Source organism: Populus nigra, chromosome 5, assembly GCF_951802175.1.
Source record: "Populus nigra chromosome 5, ddPopNigr1.1, whole genome shotgun sequence".
Taxonomy (NCBI): domain Eukaryota; kingdom Viridiplantae; phylum Streptophyta; class Magnoliopsida; order Malpighiales; family Salicaceae; genus Populus; species Populus nigra.
Genome location: NC_084856.1, coordinates 4830145 through 4852164, shown reverse-complemented (window position 1 = coordinate 4852164; position 22020 = coordinate 4830145). Strand labels below are relative to the sequence as shown.

At 34.4% G+C, this 22020-nt stretch overlaps 3 protein-coding genes across 4 annotated transcripts; all 3 read left to right on the top strand.

The window, feature by feature from the left end:
• The first annotated feature begins 125 nt into the window (after positions 1-125).
• LOC133694597 (thioredoxin Y1, chloroplastic-like) lies at positions 126-2809 on the top strand. Its single transcript, XM_062116168.1, has 4 exons — positions 126-462; positions 1350-1438; positions 1823-2000; positions 2588-2809. The coding sequence occupies exons 1-4, from the start codon at positions 283-285 to the stop codon at positions 2651-2653; spliced, it is 513 nt and encodes a 170-aa protein (XP_061972152.1). The 5' UTR covers positions 126-282; the 3' UTR covers positions 2654-2809.
• A 270-nt stretch (positions 2810-3079) lies between these two features.
• Positions 3080-6748, top strand: LOC133694595 (protein SET DOMAIN GROUP 41). Of its 2 annotated transcripts, XM_062116166.1 has the most exons (5): positions 3080-4251; positions 4368-4407; positions 4504-4604; positions 4771-4869; positions 5600-6748. In XM_062116166.1, the coding sequence occupies exons 1-5, from the start codon at positions 3580-3582 to the stop codon at positions 6611-6613; spliced, it is 1926 nt and encodes a 641-aa protein (XP_061972150.1). In that variant the 5' UTR covers positions 3080-3579; the 3' UTR covers positions 6614-6748. The 2 variants fall into 2 exon arrangements, with proteins under 2 accessions (XP_061972150.1, XP_061972151.1); XM_062116167.1 differs by lacking the exon at positions 4771-4869.
• Positions 6749-13329: 6581 nt separating this feature from the next.
• On the top strand, positions 13330-14797 carry LOC133693601 (abscisic stress-ripening protein 2-like). Its single transcript, XM_062114843.1, has 2 exons — positions 13330-13709; positions 14407-14797. Exons 1-2 carry the CDS (start codon positions 13410-13412, stop codon positions 14584-14586), a joined length of 480 nt encoding a protein of 159 aa, XP_061970827.1. The 5' UTR covers positions 13330-13409; the 3' UTR covers positions 14587-14797.
• Positions 14798-22020: the final 7223 nt, after the last annotated feature.

The window sequence follows — 22020 nt, the reverse complement described above, 5'->3', positions numbered from 1 at the left end:
CTGCCATCAAACAAAAATAATCAGGTGGCGCCACGTCATATTCACACCATACAACGAATCAAAACCCACCGAACCTTTAAACTATCCTGTATCAGCCATACCGTATAATTACCTTTCGAAAATGAAAGGCGTTCGCTACGAGTTTCCGGACAAAAGCAGAACGTTTATTACCAAACAGATATTTTTGCCTCTCCGATTATTATACCCAAAAAAAATCGTTTTAGGTTTCTGTTCTTGTGGATTCTCTCCCTGCCGTTGAAGAAATATCTATCCAGAAAGAAAATGGCGACTTCTTCTCTTTCAGCGTCAACAATTCCTTCATTGAATACTCGCAACTCCACTTCTAATTACTCTTCCAAATTATCTTCGTTTTCTTCTCTCCAGTTTCCAGCACAGCTTCATCGACTTCAGTTTCGGAACAGAGGGGTTTCCTCCCACTCCAGGCAGCGAAATTTGCCCCTGGTAACTCTTTTTTCTATTTTATTTTGTTGAAATTGGTGAGATTTAAAGGTTTATTGGGAACTGGTTTTAAATGAGTTCTGTTTTTATTTATTTATGTTGGTTGGAATTTGTGGTTGTTAGGTTTGGGATTTGGGTAACTACCACTCAATACACTAAGACGTTGTTTTTTAAAATATTGCAGTAAAATTGTAGACTCTTTTGGTTGCTCTTTATGTGGAACTAATTCAATGAAAGCTTGACATTTAGGACTCTGTATCTACATTTGACATCTTTGTTCTTAGTTTATATTGTTACTGATAGTTTTGGTAGACAACTTATGAAATTATCTAATAGTAGTTATCGCCTGATGATTGTAATAATGATGCTAACTATATTTGTTCTGGTTCTTATCTCCAATGGTTTTTAACTGTCATTCCCATTGATCTTTTACCATAATTCTTCAAACATAGATTGACGTGGATCTTTTCGAGTCAAACACATCCTGGGTTATTCTATATCTATGTAGTGTAGCTCATATGCAAGATTATTAGAACTTGGATGTTTGAGAGAAACTTGTAAGATATACGATGCAGTTCATTATGGAGGTAATGGAGGTGAGCATTACTCAGATGCGCGCGATTACTTTAAGGCTTTAGGTGTCATTGACAACCATGGGATTCAATTCCTTATCCTACTTTGGTTTTTCTCAATATCTGTCTGGTTGTGTCTGTTATAAATGTAAGCAATGAACAAGAACAGTCAATCTGACTTTGATTGTATTGTTGTCAATATGTATAGGCTTTATGTAATAGTTTTGTTGTGTGTCTGAGCTATCAAGTTCAAACTGCTATTTATTCCATATGCATTGATTCCTTTTTTTTTGTTTGTTTTTCAAATGATTATCACAGGTTGCAGCAAAGAAGCAAACTTTTTCCACCTTTGATGAGTTGCTACAGAATTCTGACAAACCCGTGTTGGTTGACTTTTATGCAACCTGGTGATTTACTTTCTTATCTTTTCTTTAAGATTTCTGTTTGTACTCTTCCTTTGCATTATTGGAAAAGGATGCCATGAATGGAGATTGCATGCAATCATCTGAACTCCAAAACTGATACTATGCAGACTATCCTCTATATATATATATATATATATATATATATATATTGTATGTATGTATGTATGGAATCACTTGACTGGAATTAATATGCTAGTCTTCAAAGAATTTTTTCACATTTTTATGTCAACTAGGATTAACCTTTTGATTGGCAAGGTTATGAACTTGGCTATTGAGTAGCTCGGTGATGGATAAGGATCTTTAAGATTTGCTGATTTTAGCATTTAGAATCTCAATTGAATAGTGCAGCTAACCTGTGGTGTACAGGTGCGGTCCTTGTCAATTTATGGCCCCAATTCTCGATGAAGTTGGTGCTGTCCTGAAAGACACGGTTCAGGTGGTGAAAATCGACACTGAGAAATATCCCAGCATTGCTGATAAATACAAAATAGCGGCCTTGCCGACTTTTATCATATTCAAGGATGCAAAGCCATATGATCGATTTGTAAGTCGATCTAGTTTTTCTTTGCTCTCAAGTGAAAATAGCCATACGTCCTGAGACCTATTCAGTTGTGGAATTAAGGCTGTTTTCTAAATATTTGTTATAGAGGGGACAAATAGATTTTTTTGAACTAGAGAAAATGGATTTTGTTCAAATTTGTTTTTTTTTTTAGTAGGAAACTGCAGTGGAAGTTTTCTAATTTTTCGAGTTTATACTAGATTTTGGAAAACAATCTTGTCTGCATGTAGGCTACTGAAAGGCATAAATCTTGTTTGTGAGGCTATCAAATCAGGCACATCACTCTTATGTGCCTGGGAACATGCATATGCTTGATAACTTGATTGTGAATTATTAAGTCAATTGTGATGTTTAGGTTGATCCTTTCTTATTAACTACCCAACAAAAATAAAGAGATGATAAAGATCTGCATGTTTGTCCACAAGGCCTGCGTCCATTAGAGAAGAGGGAACTTTATAATGCTACATTGTTTTCAAGTTTTTCTAGTTCTATTGCTTCTTGTTCTATAGCCACTTATGGTCATCTATTTGCCCACTCGAGTTTTTTAGCGATCTTGGTTCTATCATTTGCAGGAGGGTGCTTTGACTAAAGATCAGCTCATCCAGCGTGTTGAAAGTTCACTGAATGTCAAGCAATAGCAGCCACCAGCTTGTTTGTATCCCTTTTTATCGTCTTTCCATATTATGTTATGAAACTCCAGGCGAATAAATCTCTCTCTCTCTCTCATGTTATTCAGCTCCCAGTTCAAAGATCAATACAATGAGAAGCCATTATATTTGGATTTTTTACGGCTAGATCACCCTGCTCTTCCCATCACTTCCCATCTTTTCTTTTCAATTTATCTCCATGTCTGTGTACCAAGAAAGTGACTGAAATTGTTCCTGAATATGTTGATCAAGTAAAACTGTCCTGCAAATGATTTGTATCTGTTATGTAGTTTTGATGAGAGAATCTGTTCTCTGATTATGATAAAAACGATTACCAAGCTGTAAACGGATGAATTCCATCCAACGAAATTTCAATCTTATTTTAGGCCCAAGCTTTGACATTTGGGACCTTCTGACCAGGAAGTATTACTGGACAATTACATGCGGGATGATGTCATGCCATGGACGATGTTCACGGGTTTTTAGTTGGAACATGTTTGGCTATACATGAGATGGTTCATCATACCTCCGGAGAAAACCGGACCATCAGTCCTCGTTAATCCTGTCTTTCCAATTCCCATGAAATGCAGCATTCCAGGATACATATATGAAACTTTTCTTTGGCAGGTTAGCAGTCTCTGCCCACCTGAACTCAGCATACCAATTGCCCACAAAATTACAAACACCACTTTTCTGCGAGATAGGAAGCCAGGCTATCTTTTAGAATGCTCCTTCCTCGTATGGACGCAGGGTGGCAGAAGCTTGGACCTAGAAGTCGGGCCCAAATTTGAACCGGACCATACAAAAGTGAAGTTCTGAATGTTTCGTTCCACTTCAATATTTCTTGAAAGAGCCCGTGTGCCGTTAGAGAGGTTCCCGTGCCAGTTGCCACGCTCGCTCGAGATTCAAGAATCAAGATGGAGATGAGAGCCGGTGAAGAGGACATAGAAATTGGCGAGGACATTACCCCATCGGTGATCCCTCTCTCTTACGCTCTTCACGATTCTTTCCTTCACTCTCACTGCTCCTCTTGCTTCTCCCGTCTCCCTAGTACTAATTTTACCCAGCATCACCATGTCCCCACGCTACTCTACTGTTCCTCTATCTGCTCCTCCTCCCACTTCTCCCACTTCTCCCCCGCCGAACTCCACCTCCTCCACTCTCCCCCCTCCTCCGACCTCCGTGCTGCCATCCGCCTACTCCCCCTCTCTCCCCCCTCCTCCTCCACCAACAGAATTTGTGGCTTATTGACGAACCGAGAGAAATTGATGGCCGACGAAGAGATTTCAGCTCACGTAAGATATGGAGCGAAGGCCATAGCAGCTGCGAGAAGGATTGAGATGGTTGAAAACGAAAAAAATGACGCTGTTTTGTTGGAGGCTGCGTTGTGCTTGGTGCTAACGAACGCCGTTGAGGTACACGATAACGAAGGGCGCTCCATCGGGATTGCTGTTTATGGCCCCAATTTCTCGTGGATTAATCACAGTTGTTCTCCCAATGCTTGTTATCGATCTATTATTTCTCCTCCTGATAATGTGTTGCCGTTCAGCGATGAGTCGAGGTTACGAATTCTTCCTGCTGGCACCGAAGTAAAGTCACAGTGATTTCCATCTTGAAAAGAAGTCCATAAAACTGAAATATTGGTTGCATTCTTTTTTATTTATCTGGTTGTGCTATAATTTACCTGTCTATTTCTGCGTTGCAGAGTGATAATGGTGTGCATAACAACATTGAATTCTCAAAAGGTTATACTGCATATTGGTGGCGGTGGTTGTTCTTTATGGAGGATTCTTTTTTATTATGATCTGGCTCGTTTAGATTTTAAATCTGTTGTTTGGCAGGATGTAGTGGAAGTGGACCAAGAGTGATTGTGAGGAGTATTAAGAGGATTAAGAGAGGTGAGGAGGTGACTGTGGCATACACAGACTTGTTGCAGCCTAAGGTAGTAAAATCTCTTTACACTTACTGTGCTGTTCTTTTACTTGTCGTAAAGGTTCCAATACATGAAATTCCAAATTAATTTTTTTGCACTCGATCAAATCCTGCATTACAGAATCCAACTTTCTTGTTTGAAATATTTACATTATGTTCACCAATGCTATTCCTAGGAAATAAGGCGGTCAGAATTGTGGGCCAAGTATCGTTTTATTTGTTGCTGTACACGATGCATTGCATCACCCCCTTCTTATGTAGATCATGTTCTGCAGGTAATGTTATTATAAATTTTCACAATATTATGTGCATTGTTGTGCAATGACTGTCCGATTCATGATCAGATCGTTACTGAAACTTGGTTGGCAATTATGATCAATATTAATGCGTGAAAGATGTTGACAATTAAGGTCGCGTTGTTTCAATGAAAAGTTTTTCCATATGAGAAAATTTATAAGAATTATGACTTTTTTTCCTGTCAGGATCGCATTTATGAGAAAAATTTTAGGACAAGTGGTTTAAGAGTTAAGACAGGCAAAAGCTATGATCTACCACTAAGATTCTCCATTGAAGTTGGCATTTGGCAATTGCCATGCCACATCAAAGGCCAATGGTGGTGAATGGAAATTAAATGATTGACGAGCAACCCTTTGTCACTCTTTCTGTGAACAAAAAGGCAAATATCCTTTGAGTCACAAGTCATTTTGGTTTTTCTGTCTATTAGGAAATTATATTCCACTTCCATCTCTTGCCCACCGAGATTGGAAAATGTCAAGTGTGTTCTTGTTTATTAGGTTTTGCAAAAAAAATTTGTAAACAAAAAGGCTTCGTTCTCACCATGAACTATGAGGTAAATTTTGAAATTGAATTCTGTCCTAACCTCTCTGAAAGCTCAAATCATAAGATTGGCAGGGTGAACTTATTTTTCCTTGCTTGAGAAATTGGTGGATGACTGATTCTACATATTGTTTTGAACGTGCATTAACCCTGAATTCTCACATCTAGGAAATTTCTGCGTCAAATCTGGCCTCTTCGAGCTTAAGTTCTGAACTCAGCTTTTATAGGGATGAAGCAACTAGAAAGCTGACAGATTATGTAGATGAAGTTACAGCCGAGTATCTTGCTGTTGGTGATCCTGAATCTTGCTGCAAGAAGCTTGAGAACATGCTGATCACTGGCCTCCTTGATGAGCAGTTAGAGGTCAGAGAAGGAAAATCACAGTTGAACTTCAGGTTGCATCCCCTGCACCATCTAGCTCTGAACACATATACAATTCTGGCTTCTGCTTATAAAATACGAGCAAGTGACTTATTTTCTCTGCATTCTGAGGTGGGTGGCCTTCCATGGGAAGCTTTGAGCATGTCCAGAATCAGTGCAGCATACTCATTGTTGCTTGCAACTGCAACTTACCATCTGTTTTGTTTTGAATCTTCATTGCTTGTATCTGTTGCAAACTTCTGGACAAGTGCAGGGGAGTCCTTATTAACTCTTGCTAAAAGCTCAGCATGGGATTCTCTTGGAAAATGTGGGTTTCCTGTCTTGAATCTTTCTCCTCTAGCTAAGCACAAATGCTCCAAGTGCTCATTGCTTGAAAGCTTTGAAGTAAATTTATCATTTGGTCAAGATCAAATCCAAAAGGCAGGTTTTGACAGCGTATCGAGCAGGTTTCTTGATTGCATTGGTAGTTTGTTGCAAGAAGTTTGGGGTTTTCTGATTCAAGGCGACCGCTACTTGAAAATGTTTAAAGATCTCACAGATTTCAGTTGGCTTGGGAAATCCTTAGACATTTGGGATTTTGATGCTGAATTAACCCATAATGATGTGGATTTCAATTGTTGGACCAGCAAAAGTGTTTCTGGAATTGAGGCTCTGGGGTACACCGACCAATGGAGAATAAATACTTTTCAGCTTGGTGTTCATTGCTTGCTCTATGGAGGATTTTTAGCTGGCATATGTTATGGTCCTCATTCTCATTGGAGTAGTCAAATTCGGAGTACTCTAAATTATGAGGGGAAATAAAAAAAAAATTATAAAAAACTGCACTCGTGGATTACATATGCAGCAGGCCATCTAACTTGTAATTTGCTAGTCAGCTCTACACTTGCCATTCCTATGGTAGATTGAAATCTTATAAGAATTAAGTATTCATGAAAATTAGGTTCGAAGATCTGCTGGCTCCAGATTTCGCCATTTCGCGACCCTCCTGCAGTGCACAACACAACCAAGGTGTGCTGGTGCAGATGGTCAAGTTTGAAATATTGCATGATCTGCAGACCACTTGCCCACAATAATGCCGCTATAGTTTTTAGACCCGGTCTGGGTTACGGTTTATCCGGGTCAATTTTTTTAAAAATCATAACAATATTGTTTTAATAAAAAAAATAAAAGTTAACAGGTTATAATCGGGTTTTTGGCTATGTCAATGGCTTGTTGGATCATATCAGGTTTTTTTTTTTTTTTCAATCTAGTTCGATTTCAATCTTGCAACAGTTGGTTCTAGGTCAGCAAGCTAATCCGGATTTCAAACTATAAATGGCACAACCATTGACCCAGTGCCGTCCGAAAAGGTTTTCCCTTTATAAGGTTTCCCTAAACTACCCCCGGGGAGCTGCGATCATCAATTCTATAGAAGCTTTTTCTTTTTAGAGATTTTTTTCTTGACAAGTGACTAAAACAATAATATAAATAATAATATTATTACATTATAATTATAACTAAAGCTAAAAGTTGCGGAGATAATAATATTTCTCCAATTCTATTAATATTATGGATTATAATGGTAATTTATGGTGGTGTATTTTTTTTTTGTATTTTGACTTTTGTTTTCTTTTGGTTATTTTTTTTAATTTAGTCTTTATATAATATATTTATTGGGTTTCAAGTTAATAATTTATTTTAATTTGTTTTTTATATGGTTATTGCAATATTAAAAAAATATCTTAGCATCACGGTATGGTTTATTTTTAAAAAAGTTAAATAAAAAATGATTTTAAAAAACTAGGATAATAAACTTTGTGGAGTCAATGATTTAGTTTGTGAGTTTGACGAGGTAACCCTGGTTGTCCCGGTTTGCGGGTTTAGCGAGACATTTTTTTTAATTGAACTTGATTACGTGATTGTCTGTTTTTCTTTTTATCATACAATTAAAAAAAATAGTTTCAAAAAAAAAACATGTTATTAAATTATAGAAAGTCCATTGGCCTATTGATTGGTATGGGGAGTTTAACTTTTCTTTTTTATATAATTTTTTTTTATAATTTTATCCTTTGATATTGAAATGATTCAGAATTGAGTTTTATAATTTATTTTGTTTCGCTTTCTATCAGTTTATCATAGTTTAAAAAAAAACGTTTCAGTAATGGTTTGACGCTTGATTTTGCAATTGTCTATTTTTGTTATCATATAGTTAAATAAACTATATTTTTAAAAAATAAGTTATTAATCCCAATTGAGTCCGTTACCAGATTTGCCGGTTTGACGTGTTGACCCGGGTTAGCCAATTCATGGAATCATGGGTTTACCCATCAAACCTGATTTGTTTTTTAGTTTATGGTCCTTTAATTTTTTTTTCACCTTATTCAATATTTAAATTGGTTAAGAAATAGAATTCATGGTTTATTTTTTTCTACTTTCTATAAGGTTATCACGATATCAAATAAATATTATTTTTAAGTTCGATACTTAATTTTAAAAACATCTAATGTTAAGCATAAAATTAAACAAAAAGAAATTACAAAAATAACAAAGTTATTAAATCTATTGAAATCCATAACTCAAGTCGCAGAGTGATCAAGGTTGATCTAATTTGACATCATCTCAATATAAAAAAATTTATTGTCTTAATTTTTTTTAAAAAACCTATGTTATGTTTTTACCGATCATTCAAGTTGTTTTTGGACCCATTAAATTGAATAATTCACTTTGAATTAGCTCGTATGCGATTTAATTCAAAACACAAGTTAAATAAAAAGTTATGTTGATAAATTTTAAAATTAAATCGCTTAATTGGATTTAATTATACTAATAAAAAAATCTTTATATTTTTAATATATTTTTTAGGTTTAGAAAAAAAAATCCAAAATAGAGTGAAATGCATGCGAATATGCTAGTAATACCTATAATTTCGTAAATAATAACTAATAAGGCAATTGAGTTACTTACATTTGTATATTTTATTTCTTCCATTTATTTGAAAAACGGCCGAAGAATTTTATGAAATAACACCATAAATATAGGCCGGTCTAGAGTAATTATATGATATTCAGTAGCCATTAACATTTTATTATTAGTTATTCCATAAAATCTATTTTTTTTTAAAAAAAATATAAAGATACTATAAGGAAAAAGAAAGAGATTTTCTTTTTGATAAATTATAAATTTTCTTTTTTAATAAATTTTAAAAATAATTAATAAAACATCACCGTTACCAAAAATCTTTTCCTGGGCAAGTATGATATTTGCCCAATCGATACTTGTTCTTTCACCAAAACCCCTGCAACGAAAAGTTGATAATAAATTTTAATTTTATTTCAAAAGACAGAGAACATGGCGTCAAGATCAGGTGTCAGTACAAGAAAAGAGACCCTGGATGTTTGAAACATAGCTACTAAAACCGGATGACCCATTAAAGAGATCAGATCTAAATCATACAAGTTGATTCAGATTAATTTAAATTTTTTTTTTAAAAAATTAATATTTTAGTATCTCATATAAAAAAATTAATAAACATTACAAGCGAATATAAACTATATAAATATAGTTATGTCATATAAGAAGTTAATTTATATGATTGGAAATATATATATATATATATATATATATATATATATATATATATATATATATATTTCACATTAAAATATTAAAGAAACATTTTATGTGTATTTAGGTTATAAAAAAATATATAAAGCTAACTATTTATAAATTAATTTTATGTTTTTTAAATTTACTAAAACAAATAAATAAAAATATTGAATCTCATTTAAGTTACACTAAATCACCCAAATCATCCGAGTTTGACTGGCCAATTGCAAACCTATGTTTTGTCCATTTGAAATCCGATGAAGATTTGAGGTCGCATGGTCCTGGATTAACCTGCGACGCACAGTTGTACACATCATTAACATTAATCGTGTGTGTGTGTTACTATCCCGACCTCAACATCATCATCATCGTCATCAGATGTTAATGTTTTCCTTTGCTATATTTTTGGATGTTGACCTCTCATTACCATCTAATGGTCCATTACAAACGTGGCCCCACCATATACTCTGTATGTTTCCGAGAGCCCTCTAACCTAATCCACACTACACAATCTCTTTCCCGAGCCTGTACATCTGGCTGAACACGTGTCTTGCTCGTTGCCTGAGAAAATCAGTACTGCTCCCAGCGTCTTGGATTTCACTGACCCTTGTTTAGTTTCATTTATATCTAAAATTTTATTGTGGTTGTTACCTCGTCGTTTTTGCTTACCTTTTAGGCGGGGAATAAAAAGACGGATAAAGTGGAGGGCCCCACCAAAACAAATGTTTTAATGAAATCCAACTCCTTCCATAAAGGCAATCTTATCGTTTTATGACGCTCATTCGCTGGCTACAGTTGCACTTGTTATTGCTATTTGATTGAGTTTTTTTTTAAAAAATAATTTTTAATTTAAAATATGTAGAAATTAATTTTTTATTTTTATTTTTAATATTTATACATCAGAACAATTAAAAAATATCTAAAAATATTAATTTAATATTTTTTTATAAACAAAAAAATAATTTAAAAATCACTATATATATATATATATATATGTTGGTGTTTTGTACTATTTTGGTGATCAAAGATGGGTTTTTTGTGGTGTTGGTGTTTTGGTTGCTTGAAGTTGAAAATCAGCAGTTTTCTGGTGGGGTTCCGAGGTTTTGATATGAATAAATAAATAAATAAATAAAAAGCTGTAAAATGGGGAGGAGGAACAGCGACGCCGACCCCAGTTGGTTTAATTGCTTTAATAAAACCTTTGCCGACACGAGCCGGAACTTCAACAGCCATTCAATGGGCCCTCGCCACCGCCCATATTAACAGCTCCAACTTGGTCAAGATATACGAAAAAACAGCCAATCTCCTTTTTCTTTCTTCTCCTTTTGTTTTTCTTTAAAGCTTATGTGAGGTTCGAAAGATTGAAGGGAAATAATATTTTTTTTAAAAAAAAAGAAGCGGCAGTTCGATTACATCCTCGTGGCAACGATCCCATCATCCTTCGAGATTCAAGACCTATAAAAATATTATATATTCTAATTGATAATTAATCTTCATATAACGTAGATAACATTAGATAGCTGGCTTGCTATATATTGCTGATTGTGTTAAATTTTTAAGATGATGATAACACGAGTCAAAATTTATATGAGATTGAGATAAATCAGTGAAAAAAAAAAGAAAAAAAATTAATAGTTTAATGTTAAATAATAAAATTAAAAAAAATAAAAAAATGTGTTAAAGAAAAAAATTGAGTAAACTTAGGTTAATTTGATTAATTAACCATCTTTGATATAAGATTGGGATAAAAAAATTAGAATTTTGAAAGAAGAAACTAGCAAAATAAAAACCAAAGTTAAATAAAAAAATGCTGAAAACTAAACAAATATAACTTGGGTTAATTTGATTAATTTGCATCATAGATAACCCTACAAAAAAAAAGTGAAAAAATCATAAAACTTGAGGGCTAATAATAATGTAATGTCAAAGGATAAAATTGTAAAAAAAATATATATGTACCAATTTATCCCTGATTAATCTTGTAATGCCTAATGAATCCATTTAAAAATATTATTTTACCCCAATTGCAAGCTTTGTGAGTTTTGATAAAAAGTGTAAAAACATCATACATTATAATGAATGATGCAATGTATCTAGAGTCACAATAAAGCACTAATGGCTTTAAGTTCCTTTTCTTTTAACTAGTTGTATGCCCATTTACGATGTAGAGAAATAATTTTTTTAAAATGTAAAAAAAAAATTTCAAATCTTAGAAAAAAATTGATAGTTTGATTTTTTTTCATTCAAGATAATTTTTTATTAATATATCTCTTGTTTCTCATAATAAACATGATGTTTTTAACTAAAATTATTGTTCTGTTGAAAAAAATATGATTGTTAAATCAATTTTAAAAGATATCAAAATAGTATGTTTATATTTTATGTGTGATTGAAAGATAAAACTAAACATCATAAATATGATAAAATATAAAATTAAACATCATAAATATGATAAAATCATGTTACTAATTTATTTAAAGAATAAAAAAGACTTGAATTGAATTTTCATGAACAATTTATTATTGATATTATTATTTTTTGTATTAGATACATAATAATTGAGAAAAAATTATTAAAATTCAAAAAAAAATTTATAATGGTATCTAAGAATCGTGTTAAAACTGGAAAGTTAATGAATCTAGTAAATGTTTTTCAAAGTGTAAAATAAAACCAAAGAAAAATAAGAGGAAAAAAAAAAGAAAAACATGAAAAAGGGTCAGGCGCATTCATGCACCCCTTTTAAAATAAAAATAAAAATAATAGACAGATGATATATCGTTTGCAAGAAAATACTGTTATAAGCAATATTCAAAACCGCACCCTATATCTACTATCATGTGCATCTCAATCGACTAAGCTACGACATGAAATTATTATAAAATAATTAAAAATATATATGAAGATGTTTTATTATTTATATAAACCATTATTAAAAACCTTTTAAAAAATAAAAAAGTAAATAAGTAATCTCGCTAATGAAATTAAAGGGATGGAGCAAATCTGCATCTACTTGCGAATCATTCTTCAATTTCGAGTTGATCATTAACACGAAATTTATGAAAAGATACGGGGATGGTTATTACATTAAACAAATTTCATGCGAACTAAAACGTTTCGACTGATAGATGCCATGTATTTCATCAATTATTATTGACTTGTATAAAGAATTTCTGTAAATATGGGTATATATGAATCAGGTTCATTTAATATTTTTTTTAAAAAATAAGAGTTGGATTTTATTAATGTATTTAATCCTTCCATATACTTGATTTTAGGTGATTAATTTATACCAGGTCTAATTTCTTTATTGATCAGCCAAGCTAATTAATGGAAATCAACTATATTGACAGGTTAATTTAGTGTAATCTCTGCCTTTTCATTCCTGAATTGTATTTTTTTGAGAATGAATTTTGATTGTCCTTAATGCCTCATATTGGAACTTCAGCTGAGGACAAAATTTAACGAAGACCTATCGTGGCAAATGTTTGTTTCCGACGTCACCAAATATGTTGTTTGTTGTCGTGAATACTGACCATTGTTGTAAAATTCTGAATTAGACTACCTGCTCTTCGTATATAGTGGTGTTGTCTTATAAAAGAAGAGCAATGTTTCCAGCAATATCCAAGAAATTGCACAAAAAATCAAAAGAATTATTCAAATATAGAATTTCTTATTTACGCTTGGTTCGAAGGAGATGATACAGTGTATTCTAGGGTTTACTTTTTGTTAAAAGCAACCATATCTAATTTCCTCCATGATGATACATGCAAAGAACTTCATTAAAAGTAATAGATAATTAAATAATCCGTGATCCCAGATATCCTAATCATCCATCTAATGTTTATTTACTTTTCACCAAGATTATAGAGGAGATTAATTAGAACGAGGCACACTTTGCCATCATGCACCTATAAATAGCCCCACAAATTAAAGCTATACCACAACACACCATACATAAAAAACCTTCCCAACACGCTCTTGCCTCATTCTTGCTCTAATACCTTCTGTGAGCATGGCTGAAGAGAAGCAGCACCATGGCCTCTTCCACCACCACAAGAGCGAGGAGAAACCAGTTGAGGCCGGTGTCTACTCTGAGACCGCTGAGTATTCAGAGACTGCCACAGGTTATGATGCTCCACCTCCTGAGGCCGGTGTCTACTCTGAGACCGCTAAGTATTCAGAGACTGCCACAGGTTATGATGCTCCACCTCCTGCTGTCCCAGATGTTGATTACAGAAAAGAAGAGAAGCATCACAAGCATCTTGAGCACGTTGGTGAGCTTGGAACTGCTGCCGCTGGTGCTTTTGCCATGGTACAATGTTTTGTCAGTTGTCACTCGCTAATTTGAATTCTGTATGTTACTACACACACACACACACACACATATATTCATGTTAATATTTTTTTTAAGGTATTCTTTTATTTCATGTACTAATCAATCTTTTTTTAAAAAAACCTGTTTTCAATCATTGTTTTTTTAGAATGGTTATTGTTATATGTTTTTTTTTTTTTTACAAAAAAGGGTAAGTTGGTGGATATTTGTGTATAGAAGTGTGTGTATAATTGATGTGGGATTCTCTCATGTTAAATATTTCAATGCAAGAGCTACAAACAAATAACATGTGTGTACATAATTTTTACTGATACTATTTACAGTCTAATTATGTTTTTTAGAATTCTTGATTTTTTTATATTTTTAAATTGTTTTGAGCTGCTAAATCAAAAATAAATCTTAAAAAATAAAAAAATATTATTTTAATATATTTTATATATAAAAAAAAAACAGCCTTGCTTCAAAATCTTTATTCAATTATTTTTCATAAATCGGGACAAATTATTTTTCTGAACACCTGTAAAAAGGTACCAGGCCTATATATCAATCCTTGTTTTTATAAAACAATTATTTTTTCTCTCTGTTTTTCTTTATTGAAAGTTCAAGAAAATCAGCAAGCCAGCAAGGTATAGTTTTTTTTATTATTCCATATTTATTTGTTGCTTTAATAATTTAGTATGAGAAGCACGAGTCAAAGAAAGACCCAGAGCATGCACACAGGCACAAGATAGAGGAGGAGATTGCCGCGGCAGCTGCAGTTGGATCCGGTGGATTTGTATTCCATGAGCAACATGAGAAGAAAGAAACCAAGAAAGAGGAAGAAGAGGCTAACGGAAAGAAGCACCACCACTTCTAATTGTTTTAATTAATTAATTAATCAATCTTGTGTGTTACAGGCCTTAATCTTGGTTACGTGTACTAATCACTATAGTTATAAATCACCCCTCCTAAATAATACCTGTATGCACGAGATTTTGTATCCCTGCCGAATCGGTGCTATCTGGCTCTTTTGCTTTTGTACGCAATATTAATTCTTGTTTATAATAATATCTGAGATGTTTATGTGATATTAGTATTTAGTCATTTTTAATTTTTTTTATGAAGTAATCATTTTATTTCTGGCTGCTATTATAATCTGAATAATTTAGGTGTATTTCCTGGTGTCTTCAGATTTCCCCGAAGACAATACTGGGTGATATTCCGCCGTGCCATTTGATTTCTCGCCAATATATTCGAGCATAATAAGTCATTCAATTATTCCGATTCGAGGATTGTGTTTAGTTATTATTTTAGAATTAAGGAGACACGGAAATAAAAGTGTTTAGTTAAACGAAGATAAAAGTTTAAAATAAATACATTTTAGGGATAATTTTGGAATAAAATCCAATTTTTTTTTTAAAAAAACAAGAGATACATAAGAATATGTTATTCTTATTTTTACTATATATGTCTTTTTATCATAAAACAGTAATTAAATACTATTTAGAAGCCCAAATACTCACTACAGGATTTCACAGTTTTACCGACGGTAAAATTCCGTCGGTGTGTGATTAGAAGTGCGTCGGTGATTTTTTTACCGACGTCATCACCGACGGAATACGTCCGTCGGCTTTACCTTCGTCGGTGATTCCTCATTCCGTCGGTATATCAGTCAGAAAAACAAAAAAATCATTTACCGACGGTTTTACAGACGGAACGTGTGCGCAAAAAAAAAAAGATTCCCGCTTGAAATATACCGACGGATTTTCATTCCGTCGGTGAAATTGAATTTACCGACGGACAATATCAGTCGGTACATCAGTCGGTGAATGTATGAAATACCGACGGCATATGTCCGTCTGTAAATTCGTCGGTACTGGTGGAAGCTACTGTTAAATGGCAACGGATTAATTCCGTCGGTAAGTCTGTCGGTGAAAGTTTAAAATACCGACCGAATTCATCCGTTGGTAAAATCCTTGGTAATAGTTTTTTTCTTAATTTGTTTTTAAAAAATTATTTAGGATATATAATATAAAACTATATAAATTAATTGTTATACAAACCAATTATGCAAATAAAATTTTTATTAAACATAAAAAATAACAAAGTTAAATAATATTCATTACAAACTGAATATGTTTCAAGAAAAATAATAAATGAAGTTTTAAAGGTAAATAATGTTGATTACAAATTAATATAAAGATGATGGAGCTTGAGGAGGAGGAGGAGATCCTGGCGAAGGCTGGTGGTTATACGACCAAAAAGGATTACGCACATGTTCCGCTATTTGACAATTTCATAATCATTTCGTAAAGCTGGTCATAAGCCGTTTTTTGCTTTTCCTAAGCCGCTTCATACTCCGCTTTTTGTTGTGCTTGAGACGCTTTGAATTGCTCAAACTCCACTCTTTGTTGTGCATGAGACGCTTTGAGTTGTGCGTACTCCGCTTGTAGGTTGTCGTATTTCTCGTTGAGTTGCTGCAAAGCCACGAACTCCTTAGATTGGGAGCTCGCTATTGATTGGGAGCTCCCAACGGTTGAAACACTACGGGTCGACCGTCGGCCGTAGTGTTGGAGAGCCCGTAAACCCGATTTTTATCTGGTCCACCTGACGAGCCAACCTCCATCCACAAATCCGGATCGAATTCCGGATGGGTCAAAGTATCGTCCCCGTATCTCTCCCTCAACCGATTATTATAGGTCTCCTGAAAAAAAAAAAAGTAGTCATCATATTCAATACAATAAACATAATAACTTACAAAGTAAAATGGTTGAACAAACATACCACGAAATGCTGAGCACGGTTATCAACAAACTGTTACGCCCCCTTCTGGCAGTCTTGACTCCGCACGTGCGTCTCCACAAACAGCTCCATCGGGCTCGGCTCACGTTCAAGAGACGCAGCCTATAATGAAAAAAGATATATTAACAACAACTGAATTTAACGATATATTTCATTTAAATTAATCTTACCATCCGTTTCGCATGTGCAGCAAACGGAACGGAGCCGCCAGTGTGAGTTGTCACCCCGCCATGAATTGGCCGATTCCGGTTGCCAGCACTGGACTGTGAGCGTCGTGTGAACCGCTCAGACGTCACGTGCTCAAGATAGTGCGGCCATATATCTTCCGGGATGTATATCGGTTTGAAATCCCTCCAAATAGCAACATCGTTCCAGCCTTGGAAACCCCTATCCCTCGCGGTTTTTTTTGCCTTTTTCTGTGCTTCAACCAAAAATTACATTTCGAAACATAAATTTTTGTCTAAAAAAAATCCTATATTGTTTTCAATCTTACCTAGTTGCCGCGTGATTTTCCCACACCCTCCTCACAACAGTGTTATGCTCAATGTCCCAACAGAATTTGTGCTTTGTATAAATAAACAAGTTTAAATAAAAATAATAATTTATTTACAATTATATTAATAAGCTGAAATTTATAAATTAATATCAACCTCAAACCTGTTAAACCATGCATTGATTTGAGGCATCCATTCAGGATGCTTGGATATCTGACTCCATTGAAACAATGGAATCTCCATCGACGATTTAAACGCCGATGATATTACTCGGGCGGCTTCAATGTTTGTGAACCTGAAAATAAATGAAATACATTCAATAGTGATTACTTCATAAATTATGTTGTAATTTTTTTTTAAAAAAACTAAAACCTTAACAAACTTACATTGAAAGGTCGTCCTTCCACCGTGCCTCGTACTTGCGGGTAAATTGATTCCGTTGCGAAGGCACGCCGCCTCTGCGCTGTGAAGTACCGCTGGAAGAGGCAGCATCAGTTGACGGCGCAGGTGGTGTAGGTGCCTCTTCTTGAGAGGCACCTAAGGAAATATCATCCTCGCTGCTAGACGAACTAGCTGCGACCGCACCTGAGCAACCAGCTCTGGTTTTCGTTCTACGCATCTACACAATTTGATACAAATAATTATATAATTAAATTCAAATGTAAAAAAAAAATTCGACAGCACCTCCCTTATACCGGATACTACCCAAATTCACAAACCTGCACATATTAACAATAGCCACAACCAATTTACTCAATCTATACTAATTATTCCAACATATTCAATTACTAATTCTAAGGTAAATTCAACATTAAGAATTACAATTCAAGTAATTATTCAATAATTATGCCAATACAACAAAACAATAAAAAAAAAAAACTCTAGAATAACAATCAAAATAAATGGAAAAAATTAAACACAAAGCATGCAATAATAGAGTAAAACTAATAATTATTCCAACATATTCAATTACTAATTCTACGGTAAATTCAACATTAACAATTACAATTCAAGTAATTATTCAATAATTATGCCAATACAACAAAACAATAAATTAAAAAAAAAACTCTAGAATAACAATCAAAATAAATGGAACAAATTAAACACAAATCATGCAATAATAAAGTAAAATTAATAATTATTCCAACATATTCAATTACTAATTCTATGGTAAATTCAACATTAACAATAAAAATTCAACAAATTAACTAATAATAATTATGCCAATACAACAATAAAAAATATTCAAAAAATTCAAAAAAAAAACTATATACTTTAGCAATGAATTATGCAAAAAAAACTATAGACTTTATCTACATTACAAAAAATACACCAAAACAAAAAAAAATAACCAAAAAAATAGCAAAAAAAAACTATTAAAGTAAAATGAAATAGAGAAAACACTAACCTTTTAAACTGATGAAGATGATGAAGAAAACTTGCTAGAGATTGGAGGTGAAAGCTTTGAAGAATGGAGAGGAAAAAAATCAAAAGCTTAAGGTGAGAAACGAAGGAGAAGAAAAAATGAACTGAACGGGCAGTCACTTGAACTTATATGGCAGTTTTACCGACGGCTTCACCGATGGATATAAAATTAATTATTATTTTAATTTATTCCATCGGTGATGTGTTAAAAATCCGTCGGCAACTTTTGAATTTCGCACCAAAATTTTTAATGACCCTCCATATTTTTCGCGGTCCGTCGGTAATTCCGTCGGTAATGTTACGCGGTCAGAGGCGCATTTAATGCGCAACCCTTTGAAATTCGCGCAGTCCGTCGGTAATGTTGTCGGTAAAATTGATCCGCCGACAACTTACCGACGTATTTAAATTCGTCGGTGTAGCCGTCGGGGATTTGGTGGCATTTCAAGTAATTATTTTCGAACCCTCTGTGAAACACCGACGGACTAATTCCGTCGGTGTTGCCGTCTGTAATGGGGTGGCATTTCAAGTAATTATTTTTGAACTCTCTGTGAAACACCGATGGACTTAAGTCCGTCGGTGTGGCCGTCGGTGATTTGGTGGCATTTCAAGTAATTATTTCATGTCACAAAATATATCATCCATCATAATTGTGGCATTTCAACTAATTATTTCAAGTAATAAATATTTTGTGTTTCAAAATATATATATCATTCATAATCTAAATTACATGAAAAAAAGGATTTTACATAGGGCTTCATTTTGGTAGTTAGTCAGAATTTTCTTCTTCTTCGTCATCAATTGAATTGTCATCATCTTCATCGCAATCTTCAATATGAATATCATCTTCTTCATCGATATTTGGTTGTCCGCTAGAGCTCAAAACAAAATTTAACTCCTCTGCGTCAACATCAACAAGACTATCATCGAAAACACGAAAATTTGAATTTTCTTCCAATTCAATCGAAGGAGCAACTCGATATGGTTCAACCACCTCACTAACTTGAAAGACTTCATCTCGCACACTTGTGTCTTCGTTCTCATCCTGAACAACCTCGACACGACCCCGGGGTTTCGTTTTTAAAACGGACAACCAATCCACTCTTGATCGATCCTTTCTAAATGAAGGGGTGTATGTGTAATAAACTTGTTGACATTGCTTTGCGAAAACAAAGACATCATTTATGTTGCGGAGTCTAGCTTTTGAGTTGATTTTGACCAGACCATAGTGCGGATTAACTCTGATTCTTCTCGTTATGATATTACAGTTCGACGACCTCTTCTAATCTACCATAGTAGTCAACTTCTAACTCACTACTAGTGGATCCCTTAACACAAACACCGTTGTTGTATGTCTTTCTTCCTTGCCCGTATTCTTCAGTATGGAAAACATATCAATTGACAAAATACCCATTGTAGCACTTACATTTTCTTTCAGGCCCCAGGCTTAGTGAAGACAATGACTTAGGTGCACTCCTTCCCATTTGATAAACCTTGCATGTAATGTAAATCAATAAACAGTAAGTGAACGAGAATCTCGTAATGACATGCATACGTACAGTAATTTTGCAAGTTAGAATGAGTTTGTGATAGTGCTTACATGTGTTCTGAACCACATGGAAAACTGCTCATCTTGTAATTGAAAGATCTGGGATTCGGTCAGCTGTGAGTTATTGGAAAGCAAATATTGACGATGTTGCCTGCAAGTGATAATGAGTGTATGATATTACAATATATAATTAACAGTATATTACTAACAAAGTTTAATTAGTATAAACTTACTAAATAAAAGGTCTCAGCTCATCACAGTTAAATAGAACATAGTTGTGTACTTGTTTGAACTCTATTTCCGACAAATATCTTCCTCTTACGACATTTTTAGGTGTGGGTCGTCCAGTATTGGAGAATATTGACAAGTTCTCACTGGAAGGCACTTTACCGCCATCATCATGCCATGGAACGCGATTGATTCTCGTTCTCAGATGAGGTTCGAAATAGTACGAGATAAATGTTGAGATCTCCTCAACAACATAGGCCTCACATATCGAAGCCTCAACATGCGCCTTGTTCTTAACCTTTTTCTTGAGATTAAACAAGTACCTGCATTGAAATATTAATCAAGTATTTTCAATTAAGAAAAACATATAAAATACTTTTATATATGAATTACATTGCAACTGTAATATCTAACCGTTCGAATGGGTACATCCATCTATATTGGACCGGTCCTCTAGCTTTTGCCTCGAACGGTAGATGTATAGGGAGATGCTCCATTGAGTCAAAAAATGATGGAGGGAATATCATCTCAAGTTTGCATAGTGTCTCGACGATATTCGTTTGAAGCCTCTCAATGTGATCAACATTCAACTTGTTGGAGCATATATCTCTGAAGAAATGACTGATCTCCGTGAGTGCATCCCATATTCTCTTTGGCAACAAATCACGAAAAGCTAATGGGATGAGTGTTTGCATAAACATGTGGCAGTCATGACTCTTCATTCCATACAATCTGCAGTCCTCTATATTAACCAGCCTTGATATGTTCGATGCATGTCCATCCGGAAAACGCAGACTCTTAAGCCATTTGTAGACTAGCAGTTGTGCGTTTTTCTCTAACACGAAGCTTGCTCTTGGTTTTGCGACCCGTGACTCATCATAAACCAACTCCATATTTTTTCGGTTACAGTATAAAGCTATATCCAATCTAGCCTTGATGTTGTCCTTTGTCTTCCCCTTCACATCCATAACGGTGTTGAAAATATTCTCAAACATGTTCTTTTCGATGTGCATGACGTCAAGGTTATGGCGAAGCAGATTGGTCTTCCAATAAGGAAGCTCAAAAAAGATACTTCGCTTTACCCAATTATGGGTCAAACCAAAACCAGGAAACTTTTGCTTTCCTGATTGAAGGCCAAACACAATGTCACCGTACTTTGAGACAACATCATGCAATTCTTCACCAGAAAGACGCGGGGATACAACATCTTTTTCAACTCTGCCAACAAAGAAATCTTTTCTGTTCTTTCTGTACCTGTGATGAAGTGGCAAGAAGCGACGGTGACAGTCAAAAAAAGAAGCTTTACCTCCATTTGCTAGCGTGAATGCCTTGTTGTTTTCCATGCAGTATGGACATGCGAGTTTCCCATGCGTGCTCCAACCAGAAAGCATTCCATAAGCTGGAAAATCATTGATAGTCCACATCAATGCCGCCTTCATAAGGAAATTTTGTTTCCTCGATATATCATAAGTCAGAGCTCCGGAGGACCACAACTGCGCCAACTCATCAATCAACGGTCGAAGACAAACATCTATATTCCGCCCCGGGCTTCTTGGACCGGGTATGACAGTAGATAAAAACATGAACTCCGGCCTCATACACATTCCCGGTGGCAAGTTATAAACTGTGAGTATGACCGGCCAACAAGAATAAGGAGCAGCAAATGACCCAAATGGGTTAAATCCGTCTGTACACAACCCAAGACGCACATTCCTTGATTCAGCTAAAAAGTGAGGATGAACACTGTTAAAGCGTTTCCACGCTTCGCCATCAGAAGGATGAACCATCACTCCATCAACCGCATGGTGTGCTTGGT